This window comes from Peromyscus californicus, unplaced genomic scaffold, assembly GCF_007827085.1.
Source record: "Peromyscus californicus insignis strain IS unplaced genomic scaffold, ASM782708v3 Scaffold_4__1_contigs__length_199733344, whole genome shotgun sequence".
NCBI lineage: Eukaryota > Metazoa > Chordata > Mammalia > Rodentia > Cricetidae > Peromyscus > Peromyscus californicus.
The window spans coordinates 70,618,609-70,633,523 of record NW_026294562.1 but is presented as its reverse complement, the minus strand read 5'-3'; the positions used below and the strand labels follow the sequence as shown (position 1 = coordinate 70,633,523).

Here is a 14,915-nt window from a genome sequence, read left to right as displayed (position 1 = left end):
GAAATTAAATACTCCCCACTGGGTCCTCAGGACTGCAGACACAGTGCATCGCCTGAGTTTTAGTGACCCAGGTCTCCAGTTTGGAGAGTAAGCTCAGGGCTGTGTACCCGTTCTGGGATGAACTGTGTGTTCTAATGCCTCCACAGCTCAAGAATCAGAGTTCTGAACGGTACTGCCCTCCATGGGGGCAGAGGCCCTGAGCTGACAGCCCAGCTCTACTTCAGTACTGCTCTGTGGAGGAGGAGGTTGGTGCCCGGCCCTGCGGCCCTCTTCTTGGCGGCCTTGTCTCTCAGCCAGGTCAGCTTCCTCTCTTGCTCTCACCTCAGAAATAACAAGGCAGCCTGCCCCTCACGCCAGTGTAGGTCTCTGGCTCCTCCTTTGAGGCTGTGATGGTGGCTGTGGCTAGCCCTCTCTAGAAGTTGACCCCAGTCACCCTGCACTGTATCGTCTTCCCAAGGCACGAGGACAGAAGTCCACCCTGTGGTCTTCCCAGTCCGGAGTCAACACTCTCATGGACAAGAGTGGGCAGGAGAGCTGCTGGTTCACTGCCCCCAACAAAAACCACACAGCCATGCCCAGGCAGCCGGGGGTTGGACCAGGAAGCTTTATTTACACAGTAAAAGTAACAAGCGAATTCCTGAGACTACAGCGACTGTAGTGCGAGGCAGTCACGGCCTGTGTGGGAGGGCAGGCAGCGGGGTGTGGTACTAGTGAGAAGACCCAGCACGGGCTGCCCACGGACTGCTGCCTCGGTGGGGGCCTGACTCACCACACCAGTCACCACACTACCTGAAACTGGACCACCGCTGCCACCTGCCCGGGACAGCACACATGGCCCGAGCACAGCCTGCAGGCCAGTCTGTCCCCGACCCCTGGGCGTCTCTCGACACTGACAATGCGATTCATTTGCCAATGAGACTATGCTAGGAGGTCAGGCTATCCTACCTAGGCTACAGAAGCTCCATCAGTCTGCAGTTTTAAAATATTTTTCTAGAGGCCTGACCAGCAGCATGGATGTGGCAAGGGACAGCATTGTGGGCTGCATGGGCAGAGGGTCCCTGAGCCCTGGCTCCTGGCTTACGTTTTAAGTGGCCATCATTCAAGTAATTTTAACCACGTCAGTGGAAATGGGGTGCAGGATCCAGGGGTAGTTCTAAGTGCTGTGAACCTTGAATGAGCCCGAGAAAAAGTCTGCCATCTATCTGCATAGGAGACCCATCTGGAAACTGGGGGGTGGGGCGGGGATTTCCTGTTTAATATGGACCTTTCTTTTATTTAACTTTTTTTTCTGCATACAAATTTAGAAAACTTTCCTACTACAAAAGAAAAAAATTGAAGTAAGGCTTTCTGAGAATGAATGCCCATTTGCATGTGTGTGCAGAACAAGTTCCTTGGGCCTGTACATGAGGAAGCCCATGGGTGCTGACCGGGTCCTCCCTTCACCACCCATGAGTAAGGCAAGCGTGGGCAGTCATGTAAACTGTCTAGGCCGCTACCCTGAACTCAGGTCAGGCGCCTGCAGAGGGCAACTCCTGTCAGTCCTGTGGCTTTTGGAGTGAGCGGGCAGGGATGCAGCGTAATGGATGGTCCCCTTCCCTAGTTGGCTCTGGTAGAGCCACAGCTTGCTCAGGACCTTTGGGCTCCCTAGGCAAGTGGGTGGCCAAGCATATTTTGGGGAATGGCACTCACAGGCAGGCTGAGGAAGGGGAGGCTTTTGCTGTTGCCCGTCCTGAAGCCACAGTGCCGGGGGCTGAGCCAGAGGGAACCTCCCAAGGGAACCTTCCTCCAAGAGATCCAGGACCAGAGGTGTGGGGGCCAGTGAACGGGGCAGATGACTGAGGCTGTCTGGGCAGCATGGCTGCTGAAAGACAAATGGGTACCTTCTAGATGAGCCCTGCTTTGCTCAATTAAAAGAAGGGCAGAAAGCAAATGAAGATTTCTTTCTCTAAGCAGAAAGGCTCCTGCCATCTTCTCTGGCTACTGTGCTGGGGGTTTGGACTGAGACCGTAGTGGGACAGGGACAGTCCAGAGGGGCTGAGGAGGCTGGAAAGAGCCAATCCCTACCCTAGGTTTGGTGCAGTTCCTCTGCCCAGGGAACAGTGCCCTAGAGGGAGGGAGGATGAAGGTGTCCTTCAGCCATCAGGCTTACAGGAGACGGTCTCAAGACAAATCACCCATTCAACAGCCTTGAGACACACCTGTCACCAGGAGCCTCTGGTCCCAGTCCACAGGAGAGACAGCTGGCCAGTGATCTATGCAGGCTGTGTGAAAAGGACCGGAGAACCAGGTCCAGCCTCTGCCTTCCTTAGGAGGGGTGGCTTTAGGGACTGGGAGGTAACTCCAGATCCAGAACCTCTCCTTGTGGGCTTTCTGGGGAACAGGGCACTGGTGTGTGCTTCCCACACCCTCTCAACTACCTTCCTCCAGGTTTGCTCAGAGAAAATAGGGGCTCCATGACCCACCAGGCAGGGCTCCTTCGCCAGCTTTCTACTTTGGCTTTCCAGTGCCCCCTGCGTCCCACTGGTCTCCCACCACCACCACATGTACCCACCATGCTGCCCACCCTGGGGCTACAGGAGTGGAACTTCCTGTACCCTTGGGTCTGATTTTAAAGAAACATTGCCTATACATCAGAACATGCGCCTCCGTCCTTCTGGTGGATTGACAAATTAAAGTTTAAACAAAAGGTTCCCATCAAGGTCTTTCTTTAGGAGAAAGGTAAGAACCATTTGGGCTTAACCCGTGGAGGGTGCAACCATGGAGGAGAGGCACAGCAGAGTGACTACCAAAGGGCCTAGATCACATGTCCATGAACTCAAGAGAATGCACCAGTTATTTTTAGCCTTATGGGAAAACAAGCCACTTGTGTAAGCCAGCCCACTTGCTATTGTCTGCAGAAGGTGCCAAGTTTGCTAAAAGCCAGAGTCCCAGAATGCACAGCCCTGTAGCATGTCTGCAGGAGAGACTGGGGGCGCTGCCTGACCAGATGCCCTCTGGGAACTATGCTGGGAGTGAGGAACTGCAAGGGGGAGTGTGATTCAAGCCATGCTGTGGCTGGGCCTGCAGAGAAGAGCCTCAGGGCTAGGCTCCCTTCAGTGGGCTGGGAGAGGGTGTCTTGAAGCCGATGGTGGTACACCTTCATTAAAGCCAGCAGTGTCTGTGAACAAGCAACAATGTGCCAGGAATGCTGTGGAGACCTGCGGGCCCCCAGCCTAGGTCGATACACAGAGATGCCTGCAAAGTGGCCAGCCTGCAAAGCAGCCAGCAGACATCCCTCTGCCCAGGAATGTACACAGGCCCGAGACTCCTGCACCTGCTTGTAGTTCCTGAGGACACTATGAAGAGGTCATCTTGTCACTGACATCTCTACACTTGGCTGAATCCACCAAATTCAGCCCTCAGGGACTGGAGACAGTAGGAAGGCTGCCAGTGCCAGCCTTGCCAAGGCAGGCCCTGTGCTGGCAGAGGTGTGGGTGATTCTTGGTGCCATGGGAGAACTCATGGGCCCACCTTTCAGTCAACACAACCACCAAATGCCTACCCAGTATGGATGGCTTCTGGTCATCCCTGACCTATCCCCTGGTCCCGAAAAATGGGACACGGATTATCCCCAGAATCCCTGCACAGTGCCCCAAATGGATTAAGGCCACACGGTCTGGTGTCACTACAAGAGGCATCTCCCGAACCTTCCCAAGCCTGGGGCAGGGAGACCTGGGAGAGAAGGCACGGAGTAAACTAAGTAAAGGAGGCTTTGGGCAACTCCCCAGATGGAGCCTGAGTGAGGCCACAGCGGGCTCAGGCCCGGCACCCGACGTGAGGGGTGCAGCTGGCCCAGCCCTACTGGAGAATGGCTACCCAACACTCCATGAGGAGCAAAGAGGAGGAGACCAAACCAAAAACCTGTTCCTGGGCTACAGTAGTTCCATGGAACTGGTGGGAGGCCAGCTGTCGCTTGGGAGGTATGGCCAAGTTGCCTTCACAAATTTGGGCACTGTGGGGTGACCGCTGCTCCCTGGGAAGTAGGTGGGCTCCCTTTTGGAAGCTTTTTCCAAACCCAGGAGCCAGGATCCCCCTTGGAGTGACCACCTAAGGCCTGGAGGAAGGCCCATCCATGGCAAAGCCTCTGCCCCGGGCCTCGCCCACCGCCCCCCTCAGTTCTTCTCTATCTGCTCAATGTCCAGCTCGCCATCCAGAGAGCAGAGGCTGTTCGTGCAGGCTCCAAGGTCCTGCCAGGCTGTGGCCGGCTCCCCCTTCCTGCAGCAGTCCTCATCTGGACTGCAGCCATCCGACTCCTCACAGGACAGGTCCTCCTGGCAGGGGAAGTGATCATCGAAGGAATGGGGAACGGGCTCTGGAACCGGGGTCCCCGCAGGGGTCCTGCCCCCTGGGTTGGAGGCTGAGAGCAATGCGGTCCAGGATCGGGTACTGCTGACGAGGGCGAAGGGGCTCTGGGAGCTGTGGTCTTCCACCCCCATGCTCAGGCAACTGAGGCTGCTGAAGGTCTGACAGTTCTGTGGAAGAAGAGATACGCTGGTCAGTGAAGGGGCCAGTCTCCTTCTGGAAGCTCAGTCCACACCCCCCCGAAAAGCCCCACAAAGCCTAGTTGGTACTTCATCTGCCAGGCTGTAGCAAGTCCACCATGAAGAAGTACCCCTGGCTACTGAACGCTGTGTTGCTAAAAGGTATACAACTGCAGTCAGTCACTATATAAAGGGCAGAAATGTGATGAGGCCCCACTTGTGAGACAGGTTCATTTGTGACATTTCCAGAAGACTCTTGGAAGGGTGGCCTGGCAACAGGGTGTCTGATCCTTGCTAAGGCCATTTCATTCCAGATGTCCCTCGTCTGGGATTGGTTCTAGGACCTCCTCCCTCTTCAGTGTGCAAATCCTTATATAAAAAAATTACGTGTGCAGTCAGCTCCAGGGTTCTGACAATACCTGCTATGATGGAAATGCCCCGTCAGTAGCTGCTAATACTGTGTTATTCACACTTTCTGTGCAGATACATTTTTTATCTGAGGCTTTTCGTCTGAGAAGACAGTTTCAGGTGTGTGTGAAAACAGAAACAAGATTTTTTTTTTCTTGGTGGTGGTGCCTGAGGTTGGACCCAGAACCTCACATGTGCTAACTCTGCCCTCTATCACTGAACTACATCTCCAGCCCCGGCATGAATCCTCATGGCTACACTGTATTAAACGGAGCCAGTGAGTGACCCAGATTCCACATGTCCTTTCAGAGACACAAACCAGGGTGGTAGTGAGCTCGCTGACAGAATGCCACCTTTCTTATGTGAAGGGGGCTGCGTCACATGGAACCATCACCAGGCTACACTGCGGCCATAATTCCTACCCTACCCACTTCCCATGACCGGAGTGAGGTGGGATGGTGCTAGAGATCTTCATCTGATGTCCCAATTGGGTATTCAGAACCATCCAGGGATCTGGTTTAATACCAGTTCTGGATTCCACCTGGTGCTGAAAATGCTTTCTGTCTAGAGGGCAGTGGCTTTGACCCACACTGATGTGCAGGAGGAGGTCAGGCTCCAGCTGATTCTAGCCGTCACCAGTTAGGGGCCTCCGAAGCCTCATCGGAAAGGTGTGACAGACCCCACCTTAACTGCTGAGCCTCTACTAGCCCCAGAGAGGAAGTGTGGCTGCATAAGAGCTTCTCTCTGGCGGGGCACCGGGGGTAACTAAAGCTGGTGTCCAAATCAGTCCTGTTTTAAGCCACTGACCAGAGTGTCAGCCCTGATACTGCACGGTGGTGTCACCGAACAGTTTAGAGAGATGTGGGTCTCCTAAGCAGATATGGATCAGGGCTGTGGCAGCGAGGGGCACTTTTGTCCTGCCTGACATCCCTCAAAGGCCCTGCAGCAACCGGGGAAAGAGGAGCCGGCTTTGGCTTCTCCCCAGTGCACAGGAACTTAATAGCACCGGCTGCCTCTCACCAGCCGATGAAAGGCACAGACCTGTCCCAAGGGCCTCAGTCCTTTCAAAGGCCCAAGTGTTTGTGTCTGCTAGCCGCCACAACAAACAGGCTATTAGAACAGGCTCAACAGACAGAAGATGAAAGATGTCCTCTCTAGGGGAAAGTGGCTGTGCCCATCACAGGCACACACACTGTTCTGATACTCCACAAGAGACACCCTTCTGATGGGCTCACTTTTCTCGGGATCTTTCAATTAAAGAAGAAAGGAGAGGCTGACAAGATGGCTCAATGGATAAAGACACCTGCCACCAAGCCTGATGACCTGAGTTCAGTCCCCAGAACCCCCATGGTGGGAGGAGAACTGACTCCCAAAAGTTGTCCTCTGACCTCCACAAGCTTACCCCAGAGCATCCCCCGCTGCCATGTGCCCAAGAAATAAATACCAAGAAATGAAAGAGAAAGGAACCAGCTGAGGCGCTGAGAGGCTCAGCTCTGGGTTCCAGGAAAAAAGGTTGGGCCACCATCTGGTCCTGAGACACAGGCCCAGGCCAGAAGACCCCACAGCCAGCTGTGAAGACCCTGCCGATGCTGGCATTAGATGTTTGATGTAGGCCCATGGTGAAGAAAGCATTCCTTCCTTAACACGGCAATATGTGGATGTGCCTCGGGGGTTCCTTCTGCCTCCCAGGCCCCTGGCCTGAGCGGAGTGAGACAGAGCAGGGCACAAGAGAAGCACGGCGCAGCACTGGCCGGGCTCTGCTGGGTCAGACTGCAGAGATGGAGGGGGCCTGGGGTGGGGCCTGGGGGTGAGGCCGGGACTAGTCGAGGACTCAGGAGCCCACAGGGCCCAACCCACCCTCCTGCATCCCTGGCTAAGTGGTGCATCTTTTTGCCTGAACAGGTGTGTAAGAGTAAAGAGCAACGTACAGTTAGCACCTGAGCGTCTCAAGTGCTCACTGACTGTTTGGGTGGGTGATGCCAACAATATTTGAGAACCACCACATCTATTCTAGCCAGATGCCACAACATGCCTCATTGTTCTCTGTGAGCTGTAGCGTGAACAAAGGCCTTGGGGTAGGCCCCAACAGAAATGCTCCCTGCACAGTGCTCTACAACTGTGCTCTCCTTATCACCTTGCCGGAGCCATCCTGTCTCATCTAGATCTTGCCCAGTAGATGATCTAAGGTACAGCTAATAGGTCCCGACTTTGTGGCCAAGGTAACAGCATATGTGGTCAGACTGTGTGTCCCAAATTTATGTCGATGCCCAAAGGAATAACAAGTGGGGTCACTGGGGTGTGCTTAGGTCATGGGGGTGGAGCCCTCATTGAGTTGAGGGTCAGTGCTGTAAGGATTGAGGAAGCACGTCTCCCCCTTCATCATGGATGAATGACAATGAGAAGGCGTCACCTGTGGGGCAGCAATCCCTAGCAGGTGTGGCCCCTCTAGTGCAGAGATGATGATCTATCTCCCCGGCTCCTAGAGCCAAAGTCCACTCTGTTGTTCCTAAGTTGCTGGCTCCCGGGCTTGCTGCTACATGAAAAGACTAGCGGTTATGTTACGCATGGGGCATAGCCCATAGTAGGGTGCTGGGGACCCATTTGCTGGACCTAAAAAGTGCCAAGGTCCCACAGGCGATTTCAGGAGCAGAGTCAGCCTCACAGGGCATCACAGCTTCAGCAAAGATACCTCCACCCGTGAATGTTGGTCTGTCTGTTAAATATGGGTGGCCAAGGGCACCCTGGGGCCACCCCTCTCCAACTGTCTGTAATAATTGAGACTTTCTTGCTTCATAGCAGGGAGGGAAGCTACATGGTCTGGGTGGTGTATCTTGTCCCGGGCAAAACACAGAACGCCACAGGAATCCCCAGTATTCCTCAGAGTCATCTATGTGTCACCTCCCTGCCAAGCCAGTGCCACTTGGAAAACTCTGAGGACTCAAAATTCAGTCATTTGGCCACTGTCAAAAATAAGAGCCAGCACTGAATGTCCCATCTGGTGGCATGTCCCACCTGCCAGGGAATAATGTGGCTGCCACAGTGAGGCAGTGAGAGTTCTGTCCAGAATCCCACCCTTGGTAAGCCCACCCAGGTGGAGGGAGACACACACAGAGTTTAGCCGTGCTCGGGCCCACTGTATCCTCAGCATGCCTGCCTGCCCTCCGCAGCAGCTCAGGCTGCTCCCATGAAGACTGAGCGCTGCATGGGACTGTTGCTAGCCTGGAGGCCTGTGGACCCTCAAGAAGGTCTGGGGAAAGCACAGAACGGTGGAGTTCAAAGTGCCACGTGAACCTATCATTCCAAGTTGAAATTGCTACCCAACAACTTCTGTTCCTGAGGCCCATGGATGGGCCTCCCACTTCTTACAGGCCTGCTCAGCCAACAAGCTCAGTGGGAACTGTCCTTAGGGCTTCAGGCTGATGACCAGAGACACTGAGCCCACTCTTAGAGTCCACAAGAAGGACTACAGAACAAAACCAGGCCCAGGGAGCTTTTCTACCAAACCAAGCAGACCTCAGCTCTGGCCAGCCCCAACAGAGGCCACTGACCGTGCTGCAGTTCTAGCCTGGGTCTCTGGCTCAGCCCCCAGCCCCAGCCTCCTTGGGCCTGCCAGCCAGAAAACACTGCTCTCTCTTCTCCCAGCTGCAGGGCCTTTCTCTGCACAGACTTGTTCCAGCATCTTCCTTCTGGGTAGGAGGCTCTGGGCTGGGCAGTGATGAAAGCGGCTTGCTCCTGGGGGTCCTTGTTTTCCTGGTATAAGGCTGAATCCCAACCCCGAGGGAAACATGTCAACTCAGCATACCCTCGGCTCCTGTTGCCTGGACAGGGCGACTGCCCTGCCAAGCCTTGTGCCCGATCAGCTTGTTCCCTTCTCCAGGTGCTATGGGCCAATATGTCAAGCATGACGAGGGGACCCCAGAAAGATCTTCTAAGCTACCAAACCATCTGTTCCCTCAGCAGTGACACGGAAGGCTGAGTAAGGCCTGAGCAGAGCAGATGACAGCAAAGCCCCCAGGGAATACTGCCTGGGTGCCAAGGGCCCCAAGCTTATAAGCCCTGTCCCTCATACTTAGAAGTGGGCATCTGGGGACACAGACAGGCCAGCTGGTGGGGGGGTGTCTGCCTAAGAACAGATGGCACAGCATCCTTCTCACCCTGTTGCAGGCTTCAGAGGAGGAGTACAGGCAACCTAGATTCTAGAGCCGCAGGCTCTGGGCTTCTCTGGTGCCCTGTGGCCTTGCTTCCTGGCTCCTCACCTGGGAAATGCATTGTTGTTTTTGATCTAGCTGTGTCAGCGGGATATTTTAAGGACTGCAAAGGCAAGTGGAGGAAGACTGGGGGCAAGGAGGGGGTGGACTGCCGATGTCCCACCTAGCTCCCCTGACCCACAAAAGCACCTACTCGCCATGGCTTGGCGGCTCCTTGCTCACAGCTGTCCCTTTCAGAGCCTGGGGGCTAAGAAGCCTGGAGGACAGCTTCCTCACAGGGGCAGCCCAGCTCAGGATGGACTGTCACAGGGGAAAGAAGGACTATCCTGCAACCAGTGGGATGACATCTCCAGGGCTAGCCATGCTCCCTGAGCCCTAGGCAGAGGCCCAGCTCCTGTGCTGCCTCTATCCCCAGCCTTTCCGAGTCTTGTCAGCTTCCCTGCCCTCCACCACGGTTTCTTCCCTCCCTCCATCAACCACCTGCTTAAGAATCCCCAACTCAGGCTCTGCTTCTTGGAACTAAAACACGGTACCCGAGATCCGGCATGTGTGACCACAGTTTCTGTCACACATCTGCTCCCTAGTGCACTCCTCCCCAGGAACTCCTCCTCTGTTCCTTCCAGAGCAGGAATGCCACGCCCTAAGCAGCTGCAGCTGCTGGGCCCTCAGCACCACCACCTTGAGTCTGCCTGGGAGCCAAGGCTGCTGGAGACACCACCCCTTGAGCAGCCAGTGTTCCAGGCACAGCTGGTGCGTGAGGATGTCAGTGTCTGGCAGCAATCGGCTCTGCTCACCAAGTGCGAGCATACTTTCTCCTGGACCCACAGAAAGCCATGTTGCGGGCTGGGGAGATGGCTCTCTCACTACAATGCTTGCTGCACATGCACAAGGACCTGAGTTGGAGCTCCACAATCCCTGCTTCTTGTTTTTGTGTTTGTGGAAGCCGGGTGCTGTGGTGCAGGCTTGTAATCCCAGAGCGAGGGACCAAGGACAGGCAGACCCTTGGAGCCTGCTGGTGATCCAGCATGACCTACTCAGAGAGAGGCCTTGTCAGGAGGCAAGGATGAGGACTAGAAAGACAGACCAGTGGTTGAGAGCAGCTGCCTCTCTTGGAGAGGACTGGGTTTGATTCCAAGTACTCCCATGTCAGTTCACAAAACCACCTGCATCTCTAGTTCTAGGAGAGCTGATGCCCTTTTCGGGCCCCCACGGGCTGTTGCACACATGTGGTGCACACAAATTCATGAAAGCATGCATACATATGCAAAAGAATGAATAAATGAATAAACAGGTGGCTAGCAACTGAGGAACACTTCCCAAGGTTAACCTCTGGCTTCCACACAAGTGTACAAACATACACACATCTGAACACACACACATGTGCACATGTACATATACAAACACATAAGTGAAGATTAAAAAAAAAAACCCAAACATTATAGCCCTCTCTATGTTATAGGTCTTAGAACCACCTCAAATCCTGCTAAGACATCATAACAACAAGGCCAGTCTGTGAGGCCAGGTGGGCAACTGGCTCCAGTTGGCTTGCATAAGGCTGAGCCCTCAGATCTGCCTGAGTGGAGGCACTTCCTCCCCAAGCAGACACTTGCACAACAGAACTGTGCAAGGATCTAAAAACAATAGACCACGAGACAAATTCTCTATGTCTCCTTGGTGTTGGGGCTGACAAAGCATGCAGTTTCCCTGGGTTTGGTTTTGATTTGTTTATTTATTTATTTAGAGACAGAATCTCACTGTGTAGCTCTTGCTAGCCTCAAACTACCAGAGATCCACCTGCTCCTGCCTCCTGAGTGCTGGGATTAAAGGCCACCACACCTGGGTTTTGACACATCCTCTTCAGCAGGGTCAACAAGACTGTGCTCAGCCTACTTCCCTGTAGTGCTTTGGGCCTTTTTGAGCCCAGATGGCCTCCTTACTCTCAGGAATGTGGGGACTGCTGACTGGAAGACCTGGGTGGGAAGCCAGGATGCCAAGGACTGAGACTAGGAACTGAAATGAGAGGTGGTCCTCGAGGGCCCTGACAGCCCTGCTGATCTGGCACCAAAGACTCTGGGCTCTTCCCAGATCACAGGTTCCAGAAGCCAACAGACTGATGGGCACAGTAAATACCTGTTGTGTGGAAGCCAGACCTATCACTGGGGAAGTTCTCTCCTTCCTTCCTGGGCCACTGCTTCCCCAGTGTCCCTCTCCAGGAGCCAGTAAATGCTCTGCAAGAATCTGCCTCATGCTAGGGGATTGTGGCACCTCTCCCAGGAGCTACGCCAATGGGTGACAGACTATAGAGCCTATTTCGGCTCAGGTCGTCATTCGTCTCTTCTTACTAACAAGGAAACAAAGACCAAGAGACATGATGTGCTTCAAAACTCTGGCAACTGCCTCCAGGCCAGAAAGGCCAAGATACAGCCAAAGCTAGGTATGCTCTGAGAGTCAACCTAGGAAAAGCACCACCAACCTTGGTGATCCCCCTTCAGGACTTTCTGGCCACAGCCGCTCTGGGCCTTGGCTATCTCTGCTCTGGATCTAACTCCCTTGCTGCACTTCTGGGGGCCACCTTCCTCTTACATTCTACATGCTGTGGTCTAGTCCTGGCTAATGCTGGAGGCTCCAGCTCCAGAGGGTAGGATGGACTGTAAGAAAATGACCTAACACAGGGGTTGTCATTTTGGAACAGTCCATTTACAGGCACAGCCTAGGAACCTGGGACTGTGAAGAATAGACCTAGGGCCAGCAGCCTCAGCCAGATACCAGGCCCAGACCCAGGGAGAATAAAGGCAGGGTCCAACAGAGGTCTCTGATGCCACCCATCAAATAAGTGCTGTCAGGGAGAGGCTGCTTCATAACAGGAAACTCCAAAACTAACCGCCTGACTCGGTTCCCAAGGACTGGCTAGAGTGACATGCACTGGACCAAACCTTCCAGACAGGCCGGAGGCTGGCCCTACTCCAGTCAGCTCACTGCTCCCAACATGTGCTCTGGATCGTCCAGTCATGTGAACTCCCTCTGCTGCCAACAGTTCTGGCTACCCAGCTCCTACTGGGTAGGCTTTCCTTTCACTGGCACACTCTTTCTCCCCTACTAAACCCAACCTTGCACACCGTGTTTTGGAGCAGACCTCAAATTCCTATTGGTACTCTGTTCCCTGCCAGCCATACAGGGAACCCTGGTCATGCCCCATAGCATAGTTCAGGGACTGCCTCACAGCGTGGCTACTGAAGGGCCCAAACCTAGAGTGTTGCAGGTAAGAAGAGGCCTTGGAGGTCCGGAACCCTGCAGATTCCTGGAATGGCAATTAGCCAGTGCCCCCTTTCTCCTGGCACTGGACAGTACACGTTGATGGTTGCTGTTCCTGCTCTAGGCCCCAGGATGGCAGATGGCATGCCTGAACACTGAGGGTGTGGAAGCCAACTTCAAGGGCCTCCCTGAGCCCTCACCATTGGAAAACAAACATTTTGTTTCTGTAATGAACATTCCACTCAGCACAAACTCAGGAAGGAGTTTGTGAAACCACTTCGCTCACAGTTTGGTGTGAAGAGGCTTCTTTGCTAACAAACGTCAATGGACCTTTCCAAAGCACACAGGGATCTGGCTGGGGGCCAAAGCCAATGCTGTCTGAGCCCACAGCCCTCAAGGGCAGTGCTGGCCAGCAGAATGTCCAGGAGCACCTTCCAGAGCAACTCTGGGGCACAGAGGTGGGACTAGGTTCCTCAGAAAGGATGATGAACCCTGGCTGGTCTTAGAAGCTGTGATCCTAAACCACTGCACCTGGGGCCAGGAGACAGTGCTGATGTGCACCAGGGCCTTCTCAGCTCCACCTCTGGGGCCCTTTATCCCCATTCTAGATACTGTTATCCGTGGAACATAACTCAGAGAATGGGAATCCATACTGGAAACGCGAGCCAGTGTCGGCCATCTCACTTTACAGATGGGCCAATCAAGCCTGAAGCAGGAAGGGACTTACATAGCCAATGGATGTGCAGTCAGCTCTCACAACCGTGCCCGGACTCAGAGGACCTGGGTGGCCCACAGCAGGGCACAGCCAAGCATCTGAAAGCTCAGCTTTGGTTCAGAATCTGTACTCAACTGCCCTAGTTTCCAACAAAATACCGAGTAAAGACCAAGAAGACAGGCTAGCCACACAAAAATAAAACACCTAGGAATAAACTTCTAAGACTGCATAAAGTTGGTGAAAGACAACCTTAAAGAGCATCCAACAGGAACTCAACAGACACTGCCTTCCTCTACCAGGGATGGGAAGTCACAACTGGTTCTCCATAAGTCAGTTCACAAGCCTAATGTGACCTCAGCCTGAGGCATAAGAGCACTCCTGCACTCATGGTCTCAAGCTGTACAGTTATAGAGTGTTTTCTGAGCTTTGAGATAGGGTCTGACTGTGTCACCCAGGCTGGTTTCAAACCCTTGATCCTCCTGCCTCAGCTCTCAAGTGCTAGGATTATAGGCCTGTGCCACCATGCCCAGCTATTTCGTTCTTGATGGGAAAAGAAACAGATGACATGAGCCTGGAAAGTTCTATAGCCAACAATACAGGCTCATTCTACCAGACCTCCCCCCCCCATACCAAATAGTACGTTTAAGCAAAGCCTCAAGAGCTAGAAAGACACAGCAAGTGCCCATGTCAGTGGAGCCCAAGACAGCAGAAGACGATGTCCCAAGTAGACACGGCACAATACATGGCAGCAAAGGAATCTCAAAATGGGGACGAGAAGCTGGGTCTCCAGTTGAGACAAATGGGGGAGTGTATTGAAAGCAGCGGAGTGGCTCCACATGCAGAGCATGCACAAGGACTACAGACCAGAGACCACAACATAAAGCCATAGAGGACTAGAAGGAAACGGGAGGACTGCTTCCTCATCTTCAGGTTGACCTAACTCAAAATCCAGAGCCATTAAAGAAATAATTAAATATGACAAAAACAAGTACACGTCAAAAGATGCCAAAGGCTGCTGGCGTGCATAATGATTGCGATGCTGCCATGGAGCCACTGTACCCAGCAGTCTGACAGTTCCTGAAAAATGCCAAACAGCGCTTCCTTGAGATCCAGCAGTTCAGCTCCGAGGTAGATGTGCAAAGTGTGCCCTGTAGAAACCCGTTCCTAGTGCCTCTGTTGTGTCGCTCATCATGGTCACAGAGGAAAAAGGATGCAAAAGCTATCAGAAAGGAGGAACTGAGAACACTACAGTGTGGAAGCTGTGTGCAGAGTGAAAGAAGCCAGTCGTAAAAGGATGTGTGTTGTGTGATTCTGCTTATGCATAATGCCCAAGATAAAGGAGTCTGCAGAAAGAACACAGATCAGTGTTTGCCAGCGGCTGGGGAATAATGACCATCTAAATGTGGCCAATCACTGCTCTTGTGACATGGACCTGACCTGTGACCAGCAATCCTCCTGGAGGGAGTGCATCTGATGGGAGATATAGCTGCCACATCCCAAAGGAGTCACACATATTGCAGAACACTGCTGAAGCAGACTGGAAACAGGACAGGTCCATGATGGAGCCCTGAGGGAGGCCAGGTAAAAGCAGGCTGACTCATAAAATGAACAGCCTGCAGCTAGCTGGGGAAGTGGAGGGGGCAGCTCATGCTGGCCACAAAAACACCTGTGGGTGCTGGGCTAAAGGGATGGATCAGCTGTTAAGAGCACTAGCTGCTCTTCCAGAGAACAAGGGTTCAGTTCCCAGCACCCATATGGAGGCTCACAACTGTCTGTAACCCCAGTTCCAGGGGATATGATGCTCTTTTCTAG

The 14,915-nt window shown here is 53.6% G+C and overlaps 1 protein-coding gene across 6 annotated transcripts in view; it reads right to left on the bottom strand.

The window, feature by feature from the left end:
• Positions 1-582: 582 nt before the first annotated feature.
• Positions 583-14,915, bottom strand: part of Fam53b (family with sequence similarity 53 member B) — a 147,591-nt gene continuing 133,258 nt past the window's right edge. For all 6 annotated transcript variants that reach the window (XM_052763418.1, XM_052763415.1, XM_052763417.1 and 3 more), the window contains one exon: positions 583-4,511. In XM_052763418.1, the coding sequence (XP_052619378.1) occupies positions 4,152-4,511 (360 nt within the window). In that variant the 3' untranslated portion in view covers positions 583-4,151. The remainder of the gene's footprint in view (positions 4,512-14,915) is intronic.